At 40.0% G+C, this 13,746-nt stretch overlaps 1 protein-coding gene across 1 annotated transcript; it reads left to right on the top strand.

Moving 5' to 3' along the window:
* Positions 1-8,544: 8,544 nt before the first annotated feature.
* On the top strand, positions 8,545-10,435 carry fzd5 (frizzled class receptor 5). Its single transcript, XM_041807458.1, has one exon. The coding sequence runs from the start codon at positions 8,631-8,633 to the stop codon at positions 10,242-10,244; it is 1,614 nt and encodes a 537-aa protein (XP_041663392.1). The 5' UTR covers positions 8,545-8,630; the 3' UTR covers positions 10,245-10,435.
* The last annotated feature ends 3,311 nt before the right edge of the window (positions 10,436-13,746 follow it).

The following is a 13,746-nucleotide window of genomic DNA, read 5'->3' as shown; positions in this document are numbered from 1 at the left end:
GCTCGTTTGGCCAGGTCCGAGCTTTCAGCAGGTCTGAGCTGAGCACATCGCCTGTGTGCTTTTGTCAGTGTTAAAGGGTACATCCACTGTTTTTTGTCCTCTCAAATTCTTATCATAATGTGATGAGGCCTGAATTCTCAAACACTGAAGTCATGAATACAAACTGACTGCTGGATCACGACAGCCTAAAAATGGTTGACTATCTGCCAACAAAACTCAGAGCAATCTTTGGACAACAGCACAATGTAGCATTTACGCCAAATTTCCAGCAACAACCCAGCCTGTGAAACAAATTGTTGTTGAGTTGTATATTTTTATTTTCACTAATGTTTATGGCAGTGTTCAAACCGAGATAAATCTGATATTTAGTCAGTTATTTTAGCTTTTGTCTCTCTTTTGTGGAAAAGCACAAAATCAAGAAAAAGCATTAGAAAGTGAGGAAGGAGCCAACGTCATAAAGAACTGTGGTTCTCAACTGATGGGGTCAGACTCAAGGGTGGGAAATTTCAAAAGTCTATGATGTACGGAAGCCCTAGGTAGACATTTACTATGTAATTCTATTTTACTACATTTTGCCATCATAGTGAGAAAATTTTGGCTGCTTTTTTGAGAGCTTGATGTATTGATGTCATCATCATGGCATAACTAGGGCTTCTGTAACGATGTGATCTCATATGTTGGCTTGGTATTGTTGTTTAATCATTTTTTGTGCCATCTACAGTCCAAACGGCAACATTTCTTCCATTATAATTTCTCATAAAGGAGGTGTTGGTCAGTTGAGAATGCTGTTATTATTTATATTAATTTCCGTCTCTTTTTTTGGAAAGTAAACCAACTCTTTACATGGCTGCAGTCACTCAGAGTGCAGACTGTAATAACTTAGGTTGGTAACAAAGGGGGCTAGCAGTTCAAGTCACAGGCTGTAAATCTGACACGCGTACCTCAGAAAGGAAATACATACACACTAAAATGTTTAAAATAAAAACAAATTGAACTTAAGTTTAGGGTCGTGGTAAGGGTTAAGATAAGAGGAACCTGGCCACAAAATGTCCAATAAAGCTTTCCTCCTCAGGAAAGAGCTGTTATCTATCTAGCTACATTAGCCATATAGATAACATAGCTACATTAGCTACATAGCTAATTGCTATACATCCTACATAGCTACATTAGTTATGCTATCTATGCAGCTAATACAGCGACATTATCTATGCAGCTATGTTATCTAATTGATCCACTTAGCTAACATATCCATGTTATCTATGTAGCAATGTTAGCTACATTTTCTGTGTAGCTACATTAGTTACGTTAGCTATGAAGCTAACATTGCTAACATAGTTATGTTATCTTTGTGGATACATTACCTATGTAGCTTATGCAGCTACATCATATATGTAACTATGTTAGTTACATTATCTATGTAGTTAATGTTGCTACATTATCTGTGTAGTTATGTTTGCTAAGTTATCCATGTAGCTAATGTAGCTTCAAAGATAATATATCTACATAGATAACGTAGCTATGTAAGCTCACATTGCTAAAGCTAACTTAGCTACATTACTTATGTAGTAATGTTAATTACATTGCCAATGTAGCTATGTTAGCTTTAGCTATGTTTAGAAGCTAAAGAGAGCCACTGTTCGAATAACTACTTCTAAGACGAGTCTAAACATAATTTAATCCTGGTTTTGACCATTTTTTTTCTGTTTTGCGAAAAATAGTGTCAGAGATGAACTGTCTGTGCGCATGGCTGTCAGATTTACAGTCTGTAACCAGACTGTTTTGAACCATTTAAGCGGTGCCTTGATATCTCTCCTTTAGTGAACGTCCATATGATCCTGTTTGTGCATGTATTCCAGCCTATGTTAGTGGCATTTGTTAAGAGGCATTGTGTAAACACCTGTATGAGCCAACAGGGAGGAGAAATAAACCACAGATGTTTCGGAAAGACATGACACATCCACTACGCTTATTCATGCTTCCAACTAACACCCTTATCCAACAAAACAGTATTTTACTGTACTCTAATTCCATTTACATGCAGTGATATTACAGTGTGTTTCTCATTAGCTCCTGTTGGTTTCACAATGACCTCATTTTCACATTTCACTTGCAGTGACCAAAAGCAGCTAAGGTTGTACACAGGTTACAAAAAGCCTGAACAGAAACAAGACTGACAGCAACAGCAGACATGATGTTTGCTCAGTGACGAATCACGCCGTTTAAACGAGCTCCAAGTCTCTGCACGTCCATTTTTATGCTCTGTAGACGTGAGCACTGGAGCAATAGGAGGGTGAAGAAACAATGTCACTACAGTATACTTTGTAAAATGCTGTGTAGTTAAGTTTACATCATTTTGAGTCCATAGCCCCAAGGTGTGTTCATACAAGGTGAGGTTGGAGGAAATCTACAGTCAATGGGGAGTCACGATAGAGGAAGTAAGCAGATTGATTGGTCTGCATTCACTTTCTTTAAATGTTAAATAAAAATGATGAGCAAACTAATGCTGATAGAGATGATAATTTAGCCAGCAACAAGTTCATAAAAGATAAAATTATCTAAAGGTGCAGTGTGTAAAATATCAGTCATATTCTAGATTGTATTCAACACTTATGGTAGAAACTGTAGCAATCAGTAGAATAAAAAAGGGTTTCTGTTATTCATTCCCTTCTGTGGTGTTGGAGAAACAAGCAAAATACAAAAACTGAATATAGGGGACTCCAAGGAGGGAACTCTCTCTATGTATGAATAAAAGGCTTTAGAGGCCTGACATGCCACGACCCAGGGCTGGAGAGGAGGGAGGGGGCAGCAAATATCAAGCTTGACGGCATTTCTCTTGTCCGGGCCTTTTCGTTCTAGAGGGTGCCAGTGGTTTTCAGGCCCTTGGGACATCCACAGCAAAACCAAGCTGGTGGAAATCCTACTACCCATCAGAACAGTACCCTAGGCTGTGCTTACTCTCCACATCCATCCCCCACACCATCCTAAAGATGTTGACTTTGTTATTTTTCCAAACTGTTTTTCCTCGACCCTGGTAATGTGCAAGAACATCCCAAGCATGACTTGGGTTGTGTCAATCCTCCTTCCTACGCCATGGTACCCTCAGGTAGCTTAGTCTCCACATCTACATGTTATGTCAGTCTCTATTCTTAGCCAAACATGCTTTAAAGTTCTGCATAGTTATGTACAAACAAACTATGATATACAGTCATGGATGAAAGTATCGGTGTCTCTGGAATTTTTCCAGAAAATACACCATTTCGCCCAGAAATTGTTGAAACTACAAAGGTTTTTGTTTTTACATGTTTATTTCCTTTATGTGCATTGGAACAACACAAATAACAGAAGACAAAAGCCAAACTTGATATAATTTTACACAAAACTCCAAAAATGGACCGCACAAAATTGTTGGCACCCTCAACTTAATATTTGGTTGCACACCCTTGGAAAAAAAATAACTGCAACCAATTGCTTCCTGCAACCATCAACAAGCTTCTTACACCTCTCAACTGGAATTTTGGACCACTCTTCTTTTGCAAACTGCTCCAGGTCTGTCAGATTTGAAGGGTGCCTTGTTGCAACAGCAATTTTGAGATCTCTCCAAAGGTGTTCAGTGGGATTTAGATCTGGACTCATTGTTGGCCACTTCAGAACTCTCCAGCGCTTTGTCTCCAACCATTTCTTGGTACATTTTTGAGGCATGTTTGGGGTCATTGTCCTGCTGGAACACCCATGACCTCTGATGAAGACCCAGCTTTCTGAACACTAGGTCCTACATTGCGGCCCAAAATCTTTTGATAGTCTCCAGCAGTGGGGTTCTCCTCAGTCTCCTGCCATAACGTTTCATCTCATTCAAATTACGACGTATGGTCTGAGCTGACACTTTTGCACCCTGAGTCTGCAGGACAGCATGAACTTGTGTGGAAGTTGACTGAGGATGTTTATCCACTATCCTATTCTTTTGTCCATTTTTCTCTTCCATCCATGTCCAGGGAGATTAGCCACAGTTCCATGGGTTATAAACTTCTTGATTATATTACACACAGTGGACATAGGAATTCCAAGATCTCTGGAGATAGGATAACTTTGAGATTGTTCATATTTTTCCACAATTTTGCTTCTTTTTTTTTTTTTTTTTTTAAAGATTTATTTTGAGCCTTTTTTGATAGAGGAAGGACAGTGGATGGATTTGGAAACAGGGAAGAGAGTGGGGAAAAACATGCGGTAAAGGGCCACAGGCTGGATTCGAACCCTAGCCACCCGCGCACATGGGTGCCGCCCCTAACCACTCGACCATCCGTGCTCCCAATTTTGCTTCTTAAGTCCTCAGACAATTCTGGGCTCTTCTTTCTCTTCTCCATGCTTGGTATGAAACACAGGCACACAACACAAAGGTTGAGTCAACTTTTATACATTCTAACTGGCTTCAAGTGTGATTTCTGTATTGACAGCACCTGTTACTGCAACAGGTGAGTTTAAATGAGCATCACCTGCTAAAAATAAAATGATTTACCCACAGTTTAAAAAGGGTGCCAATAATTTTGTCCAGCCTATTTTTGAATTTTGTGTAAAATTATGTCAAGTTTGGCTTTTGTCTTCTGTTTTTTGTGTTGTTCCAATGCACATAAATGAAATAAACATGTGTAGGCTATACCGAAAAAATTTGTAAGTGCAACAATTTTTGGGAGAACTGGTGACTGATGAGGTGACTTGGAGTTAGCGATGAAGGGATACAAGATGGCACAGAGAAGTTGTACCTGGACACCGATGAGAAATAATGGAGGTGGCTGGGGTGGAGGAGGGTTGCAGTAGAAAAAAAAAAAAACAGACTGTGAAGGAGAGGAGAAAAGATTTTAAAGTAGGCCAGCTGCAAGATGACTGGATTGAGAGAGGTTGTGGCACAATGGAATTGGATCAGAATTTAAGTGAGTAGACGCCCATAGCAGCTGATTATCAGAGCAGGAATGAGTCAAAAGATGAATGAAATGAAACAGTCTTCCTGCTTGAACTTATAATAAGCTTCATTTAAATGTAAACACTTCAATTAAAATGTAGAAAAAAAGTAGTTTGTACCTTTTTCTTCGTTTTTGGATCCTGTTTTACCTTGCACCATGTGTTTGTGGTCTTCTATCTCTGTGAGGATAATTTCAAATCTGACTTCAATATGTGGATGTTTTTGAAACGTTTCCTGTTGTTATGTAAATGTAGTAGATTAAGGTGGTGGATCGGGTAACTCTTAAAGTCCGTGGTGGTCCTCACAGGTGTGGAGGGACAAACATGTGTTACCTGATCAGCAAAGGATGCAGGTCACGTCTCCTCATGTTCTCCGTTAAGTCTTAGTCAAACAGCTCTGGCACCAAATCAGCACAAGCAATCACCTATGAGTCAGTGTGAGTGTGTACACAGGAGAGATTGATGCCGTCCAGCCTTCACACATGAACTCCTCCTCCTCCATTTGCCTTTATTTATCAGAGAAACCTGAGCGAAGGTAAATCAGAGCCAGAAAGGCTTGTCTCGGATGATTTGTTGAGCACACAACAAACAAGCACAAACACACCCAGTGGGACCTTTGTCCCTGAGAGAGAGCGCTCTGACCTTTGTCCTGTGTGGGCTATGGCTTGGTTTGTGTCTGATTGTATGTTTGAAGAAAGAGAAAGAGCAGAGTCATGCAGATTTCACATCAACACATTTACCAAAACAGATAGGAGGTTTTGTTGGCATGATATTTTTATCTACTCTGTTTTTAAGATTATTTGGAAAGCAGTTTAAAACCTGTGTCAAGAAAGGTGCTCTATAAATAAAGCCAACTGTTGTTAGGAGGTGTTAGCAGCAAACATTTATTCACAACACTCCAAACACAATCACACATGTCGTGCACGCAACAGTTAAACTAAGATGATTGAAACTTTCAAATTCATCCCCATATTAACATATTAGATCAAACTTTTGCATGTTTTAAATTGTACTTTTAAGAAGTCCATTTTTGTTGAAGTGGCAAAATTGCATACATTTTGTTTCTCATATTTGTGTAGCATTGCAAAACTAATGCTGATATCAATTATAGTTTATTTTTTGCTGTACTGGTTCCTTGCAGATGATGTCATGCAGCAGCAGAGAACTCTCGCTGGGGGGCAAGTAGTGAGTTCTGCATAGGGAAATGTTACCAAAAAGGCCATGTTATGAGCTGTTTATAACTATGCCAGACTTTTAAAGTGCAATAATGAAAACGTTCTTTATTGTAACACTACTTTTGTGTCCAGAAAGTAGGGAAAAATTCACGCAAAAAAAAAAAAAAAAAAACAGGACAGGAAATCAGGGACACTGATCTCCCATCTGATACCTCCAAACTCTCCTGGTAAATTTGACTACTAATACAGGAAGTCATAAATACAGCTCACTGCTGCATTCAGGTGCTGTTAAAGGCAGACAATCTTAACCTGGGCTAAAGCTGGAAAGGCTGACCACTTCAGGATTTCAGGTTGTATATCTGGCACATTTTCACCAACTTCCAAGGTGGATGGAGGATGAATAAAGTTATGAAGGGAACAGAAAGCAACACTTGTAGTTTATAGCAGTGCTTCTCAATTGGTTGAGCCTGGGACCCACCATCAACTCCTCAAGGAGCAATGTGACCCATATATATATATATTTTTTTTGGGGAATCAGAATTTTTTTAATACAGATAGTACAGCTTGGACTTCCGGCAGTATGAAAGATGTAACACAACAGAGAAACAGGACAAATCAAGCAAGTTTTTAAAAAGTCTGAGACAATTAGGCACATTTTTCTCCAGGCACATAATCCACCACTGAAACCCACTGAAAAGGGCTTTATGACTCACTTTTGGGTCCTAATCCACCAGTTGAGAATCACTGGTTTAGATGGCAACTTTATGGTAAAGTTTTTCTCTAAACTATGAGTGTTGCTGGAGCTTTCTTTACCTTCAGGAGATTTTAGCTGTTGAATAGTTGTATGGTTGTACAAATCTCCAGGGCACAATTAGACTTTCCTCCAGGCACATTTGGGAACTTCTGGCCAACATTTTCTGCCTATCTTTGCTGATATGCTGAAAAAGAGATTTTTAAAATCAACAAGTTATTTCTCCTGGTTTGATGAAAGTTAAATGAAGGTGTTGATTTAAGAAATTATTTTTAAGATTAACTGAGTAAATTTGCTCAATTACTGAGACCTAAAAGCTGGGGTTAGATGTAACTAAAAACAACAACAACAAAAAAAAAAACAAAAAACAAAAAACAAAAAAACAAAACATTAAAACTAAACAAAATAAAAACATAGCAAAAAATTATATTAAATTAAAAACAAGATAGAAAATAATGAAACAAAATAAAATGAAATACCATGTTAAAAAGAAATACAATTAAATAAGATAAAATTAATACAGGACAAAAAACATGGACTTTAAAAATACAAAAAGTTCGCCTTTAAGTTGCTGTTCTGGACAAATTAAAAACAGTGATGTCATAATTTTGGCTTATTACATCACAATTTGATTTCAACTTACTTTAATCTCATCATTTTCATTTTTATGCCATGATGTTGATCTTTTTATTTCTTAATTCCGACTTTAAATGTCATAATTATAACTATCTCTTAATTTCGACTTTTATTCCAGAATCATGATTTAAAAAGATAAAATCTCTTATGACTATAAGACGGTTTTTCATAAATTCTTCGCTTCGGGGCACCCGTACTCAAAAACAAACAAAAAAACATCTTCCTCATCAAACCGCTCTACTAGAAATGGCGTGGTGCGCTTATTGTGACATTTCGTACCGCCCCTGAACGCATCAGTCCTGTGTGATTAGGAGGTGCAGCTTCAGACGGACTTTATTCTGTCCTCGCGCTCTGTGGAGGTCGCAGCACGCGCTGCTGTGGTAACAAACTGAGACAAGTTTTACACGTTGACGGATTATTATTTTTTGTCACGAGGAGGAGGCAGCAGTGAAAGTTTTTAAATTTAATAAGATAAGCATTGCAGCAACAGGGAAGTTTTTTTTTCTTCTGGAGGATAAAACAGGCACGAGAGGAGACTTCAGGTGGATTTACACATCGGGCTGCACGCGCGCTTACTGGACACTTGTGCTGACTTTGAACTGTTTTTATTTTGCTTCCTCACCGTTTCTTGGACAGTTTCCATCCACTTCTTGTGTCATTATGCGACTACTTGGGACCTTTTTGGACTCGCAGGGCTGATAAAAATGTTATAGGGTCGTTAAATTTATTGAAACGTGACCACCGGAGATTAACTTTCTCCCTAATGATTGCACGAGCTGTGGTGACTGAATGACAGCAGAGGCTCGACCTGTTGCTCGTGGACCTTTGTGGATTTACTGCCTGGACTTCGAACTTGTTGCATTTTCATGAACCAGACACTGAAAGGTGGCTTTACTCTTGGAGCAGAATGAAATGTGGACTATGTGGGGCATGTTCTGAGATGAGCTGGCATTAGAAAGCTCCTTTATTACTTTTCTTGTTTCAATCAGTAATTCTGATCAGCATTCATGACATCTACAATGAGGCTGCTGTTCCTGTGGCTCCTCGTGCTCTTTCAGTCTCTCGGTCTCGCTTCAGGAGCCTCCAAGGACCTGGTGTGTGAGCCCATAACCGTCCCCATGTGCAGAGGCATCGGCTACAACCTGACCTACATGCCCAACCAGTTCAACCACGACACACAGGAGGAGGTGGGATTAGAGGTGCACCAGTTCTGGCCCCTTGTCCGCATCCGCTGCTCCCCTGATCTGCTCTTCTTCCTCTGCAGCATGTACACCCCAATCTGTCTGCCGGACTACAAGAAGCCTCTTCCGCCCTGCCGGTCTGTGTGTGAACGAGCCAAGCGAGGGTGCTCCCCCCTCATGAGCCAGTACGGATTCGAGTGGCCTGAGAGGATGAGCTGCGAACAGCTGCCCCAGCAAGGCGACGACGTCCTGTGCATGGACCAGAACAGCAGCGAGACCACCACTTTGGCGCCACTGTTCCCCAAACCTACATCTAAAGGTCGAACCAGACCTCCAAGTCCGCCTCAGTGTGACAGGGAGTGCCGCTGCAGAGACCCCCTTGTCCCAATCAAGAGGGAGTCCCATACCTTGTATGGCCAAGTCCATATCGGTCCCCTTCCCAACTGTGCTCAACCCTGTCACCAGCCGTACTTCTCCCCTGACGAACGTGCCTTCACCAGCTTCTGGATCGGGCTCTGGTCGGTGCTGTGCTTCATCTCCACTTTGACCACCGTGGCCACCTTCCTCATTGACATGGAGCGCTTCAAGTACCCTGAAAGACCGATCATCTTCCTGGCTGCATGCTACCTCTTTGTCTCTTTGGGGTACATCATTCGCCTGGTGGCCGGGCATGAGCGAGTGGCGTGTGGCGCCAGTAGCAGTGTCGCCGGCGACGTGCTCCACATCCTCTACGATACCACTGGCCCAGCTCTCTGCACCCTTGTCTTCTTGTTGGTGTACTTCTTTGGCATGGCCAGCTCCATCTGGTGGGTGGTTCTGTCCTTCACTTGGTTCTTGGCTGCGGGAATGAAGTGGGGAAGCGAAGCCATCGCAGGATATTCACAGTACTTCCACCTCGCTGCTTGGCTCATCCCAAGCGTCAAGACCATCGTGGTTCTGGCTCTCAGCTCTGTGGATGGGGACCCTGTTGCTGGGATCTGCTACGTCGGGAACCAGAGTTTGGAGAACCTTAGGGGATTCGTTCTTGCACCTCTTGTGGTCTACCTCTTCACTGGCTCGCTTTTCCTTCTCGCTGGATTTGTCTCGCTCTTTCGCATCAGGAGCATCATCAAGCAAGGTGGAACCAAGACGGACAAACTGGAGCGGCTCATGATTCGCATTGGGCTCTTCACGGTTCTCTACACAGTCCCTGCAACCATCGTGGTGGCCTGCCTGGTCTACGAGCAGCATTACCGCCCTGGTTGGGAGCGAGCGTTGGCCTGCATGTGCCTCTCTGAGCGCCAGCGTTTGGGCGTAGGCCCGGACTACGCCGTTTTCATGCTCAAATATTTCATGTGCCTGGTGGTGGGGATCACCTCAGGTGTCTGGATTTGGTCAGGGAAAACTCTGGAGTCCTGGAGGAGGTTTGTGGCTCGATGCTGCCCCTGTTGGTCGCAGAAAGCCACTGCACCTCCCTCCATGTACAGTGAGGTCAGTACTGCTTTGACTGGGCATACTGGGACTGGGCTGTCATCAGGGATCTACCATAAAGCTGCGCCTTCACATATATGAGCTGAACTGGGAGGACTAAAGCTCATTAAGTCTGTAAAATAAATTTGAAACTCTAAGAATCCAGAGTGGGAGTATGGACCAACTTCTGCGGGATCATGTGCTTGTGAATTTTCTAGACGACAGTGAGGATGTACAGAAAAATGCACCAAAACTTCAGAGTCTAAAAGGGAAAATTTAAAACTCTACAAATGAAAAGGCAGAATATTTATAAGAGAATTAGACTTTTGTGGAAATGATTCCACTATTGTGAAATATTTGACGGAACATTTTCTAGAAAAAAAAAAAATCCTCAAACCTCACTAGAACATGGATCTGTAAAGGAAATACACATCCTTTGTCATATCCTGAGCACAAGGGGAAAAGCCTATTTATTTCTGTATATATTGTATAAATTTCGTGTAAAAATGTAGGTGTATAGTGCGATTCTTTTAATTTCAAAACAACCAATGTCACTGCCACAATTACACACAAGAGAAACTTGTGATTGTATAAACTTGTACATAAATGTGATGCTTAATGTCAGTGTTTGAATTTGGTATCAGCTGTTCTGTCTGCAAATTGAGAAGCTGTCTTCGTGTAGGTTTACTTAGCTAAACTTAAATGATTTTATTCTTTATAATGGTTAATATTATGACCCTTACTGTGAGGTTACTCCACATTTAAAGCCACTGGAGTCTTTTTGTGAGGGGGGATTCGTTCGGTTTGTGTTTTAGAGCCACTTAAAGGGACAGGATGAGAATGAAAGAGGCGTTTTACCCCCACCTGCTGGCAGCTGTGACATCAAGAAGCCCTTACTGGTCAGTGTAAGACCACACACCCTCATTTGATAAGACTTATTCAAAACTTTAAACATGATATTACTTGCAGATGGCTGTAACAATGAAGCACTCAATTAATATGATTATTCTTGTGCATTTTCTCAATATTTCTGTCCTGACTATTCTGTCCTAACCTACCTTGTATCACCTCAAAGACCTCCAACAGGTCCTTGTACCTCAGTCTGAGAACCTTATGAGTTAAGCAACTTAATGCTAAGGCTTTTTGAAAATATTGCAGTTATATGGATTTTACTGCAATTTCAATATGATTTGTGGGAAAATGAAGTGACTATTTTTACACCATGATCCTCTTTTAAATTGAAAAACATGTCAAATGCTAATTGAAATAGTATAAACAGTGAAATTTCTGCACAAGCAACGATAACTTATTCTTGCATCTGTGTATAAAATGTGCACCAAAACATCTTAAAATGGATCTTTGATACATATTTCACCTTAAAGAGACTTTGCACCTCCTGCGATTTTAAAATTGCAGAAGGCTGTGTTGGGATTTCAAAAAAATTACAGTCAATTGTGCATTCTTACTTCATGCCATGGACTCTGAACAAGGAGTTGATTGTAATTTGTCAGTTAAAAGATAAGTTTCGATCTTCAACAAAGAACTGAATCAACTTAAACATATGGATTCAGACTATGTGAATTAAAGGCAACACTTCATTTGAAGGATCACTGACCTCATTGGATTAGCATTGTTGTTTTTGTATGTTTTTTCCTCTACATCTCTACATTTTGAGAAACTCAGATAGGCTGCCATTACTGTGCAATGCACCCTGGGTAGTGATGTCTGCAGCAGTTGTCTTTAGCTCTTGCAATTAACAGACAAACTTAAAATCAAGCCGACACTGTGGCACAGGGAAAGTGGATCTTATGCAGGATCAAAGAATGTCAACACCTTAGCAAAAAATAGTTTCTTTTGTCTTTATTTAACAAAGTTCTCTAACAATTTGCATTATCCTGACTCATGACTTCCAAAACTGTCTAAATAAAAGCCTTAACCAATACTCAAATACTCTAAACAATATTAGCAATATCTGAGTCGATCATCAAGGATGTCCCCCAAACAAAACAATAACAAATAAATGTGACATGATCAAACTAGATGGAAAAATGTTAATAGCTCCAAATGGTTGTATTGTTCTTCTACATCTTTTTGATTGCTCTCACCTCATCTATATTACAGCAACTTCTTCCTTATTGTTCTCTTCATTTGAAATCAAAAAGGCTTCAAGGATGACGCTTCATAGGAAGATTAATGCAACCATTGTACAGCCCAGAATGCATTACACAACCACAGCATCCAAACATTTTCTCAAAGTGTAGAAATCTAATATATAAATGTATTTTAATATGCAGGGTTCCTTTCAAAGAAATGCTATGAAACTTTAATATTTTAATTTTAATTAAACACAACATACTTAGTCCTACTGAAAGGATAAGCACTCAGTGGGGAAGCTCCTAAACACAGTTTTATCTTTAATATTGGCCCCAACAAGTCAATTATGCAGACTGATGGACTGCTAAAAGCCAGCACTTCACCAGGGTTGTCAAAAGAGAACCTCCCTTCACCTGTGTTTCATTCAGGTATACTGATGACACTTCAAGAGAGCAGAATAGTGAGATTTGGCATCCAGGATGAAAAAAAATGGCAATAGATATTTTTTCAGCCTTAGTTTAATCTCACAAATTTTGTGCCACAATAATCAACTATTTTTGCCAGTTCCTTGTGTTTTTGTTGGGACAAACGATCTGAGGATTAACAGATCAGGAGATAAATATTTTTACACTGTCAGAATTGTTGCCAGGTATTTCACATTAAGTGTTAATTTTCAGCCAGAAAGTTTCCTAAAAAATCATCCAGCGATTCTTTTACAAACACTGTTATGAGTTTAAATGGAACAAAAATAAAAAATACACTTCTGTGCTGACTTTATTCCTCCAAAAATACAAAGAGTTGTTGCTTTCCTTTGAGTTTTTATACAAGGCAAGCTAGTATTTAATGGGGTTTTGACTTTGAGTTTGACAGAAGTCTTTAAGGTCTACTTGAATAATTTGCCATCATGTTATACATTGAACAAGCCTTTTCCTACTTCTGTAAGGTCCCGCTTTCATTATGAATCTGAATGACAGAAACATGTATTATCAGAAGGGATCTGTGGTCTAATGTCATTCAGCCAAATCTAACATATATCTAATCTGGAACTGACAGAAATTAAGTCTAAATTAAAGCCATGTCAAAGGTTAAAATCCCATGACAGAATATGTATGAAGAATCAGAGATTTGGCAGTATGAATCACATTCAGGCTTTTATTTCCTGCTTTTCTCTCCCCGTGTTTAAATTCAGTGTTGTTGGCCAGCTGTGTTGTTAAGGCTACTGTGGTCTGCATGCTAGCTTAAACCTCTAATTTATTAGGCTGAGTCATGAGTGACTGTGATTGTGGGAGTGATGAAGAATGACAATAAGTGTTGGTCAAAACTGACATTTTGGTTTTTAAGTGTAAATGTGCTTTCATATTGATAGATTTCCTCAAAGGGTATACAAATATTGTAGAGTTTGATTCATATTGTGGAATTAAAAGTGAACTGAGCCTGAGTTTGTTGCATTTCTTGTGTGTTTTTGTATAAACTGACTTTGATTTGTAGAGCTGAGAGTACAACAGCCATT

This window comes from Cheilinus undulatus, linkage group 15 (genome assembly GCF_018320785.1).
Source record: "Cheilinus undulatus linkage group 15, ASM1832078v1, whole genome shotgun sequence".
In the NCBI taxonomy this organism is placed as follows: Eukaryota; Metazoa; Chordata; class Actinopteri; order Labriformes; family Labridae; genus Cheilinus; species Cheilinus undulatus.
Note: the sequence above shows the minus strand (reverse complement) of the source record. Positions and strands in the feature narration are given on the sequence as shown.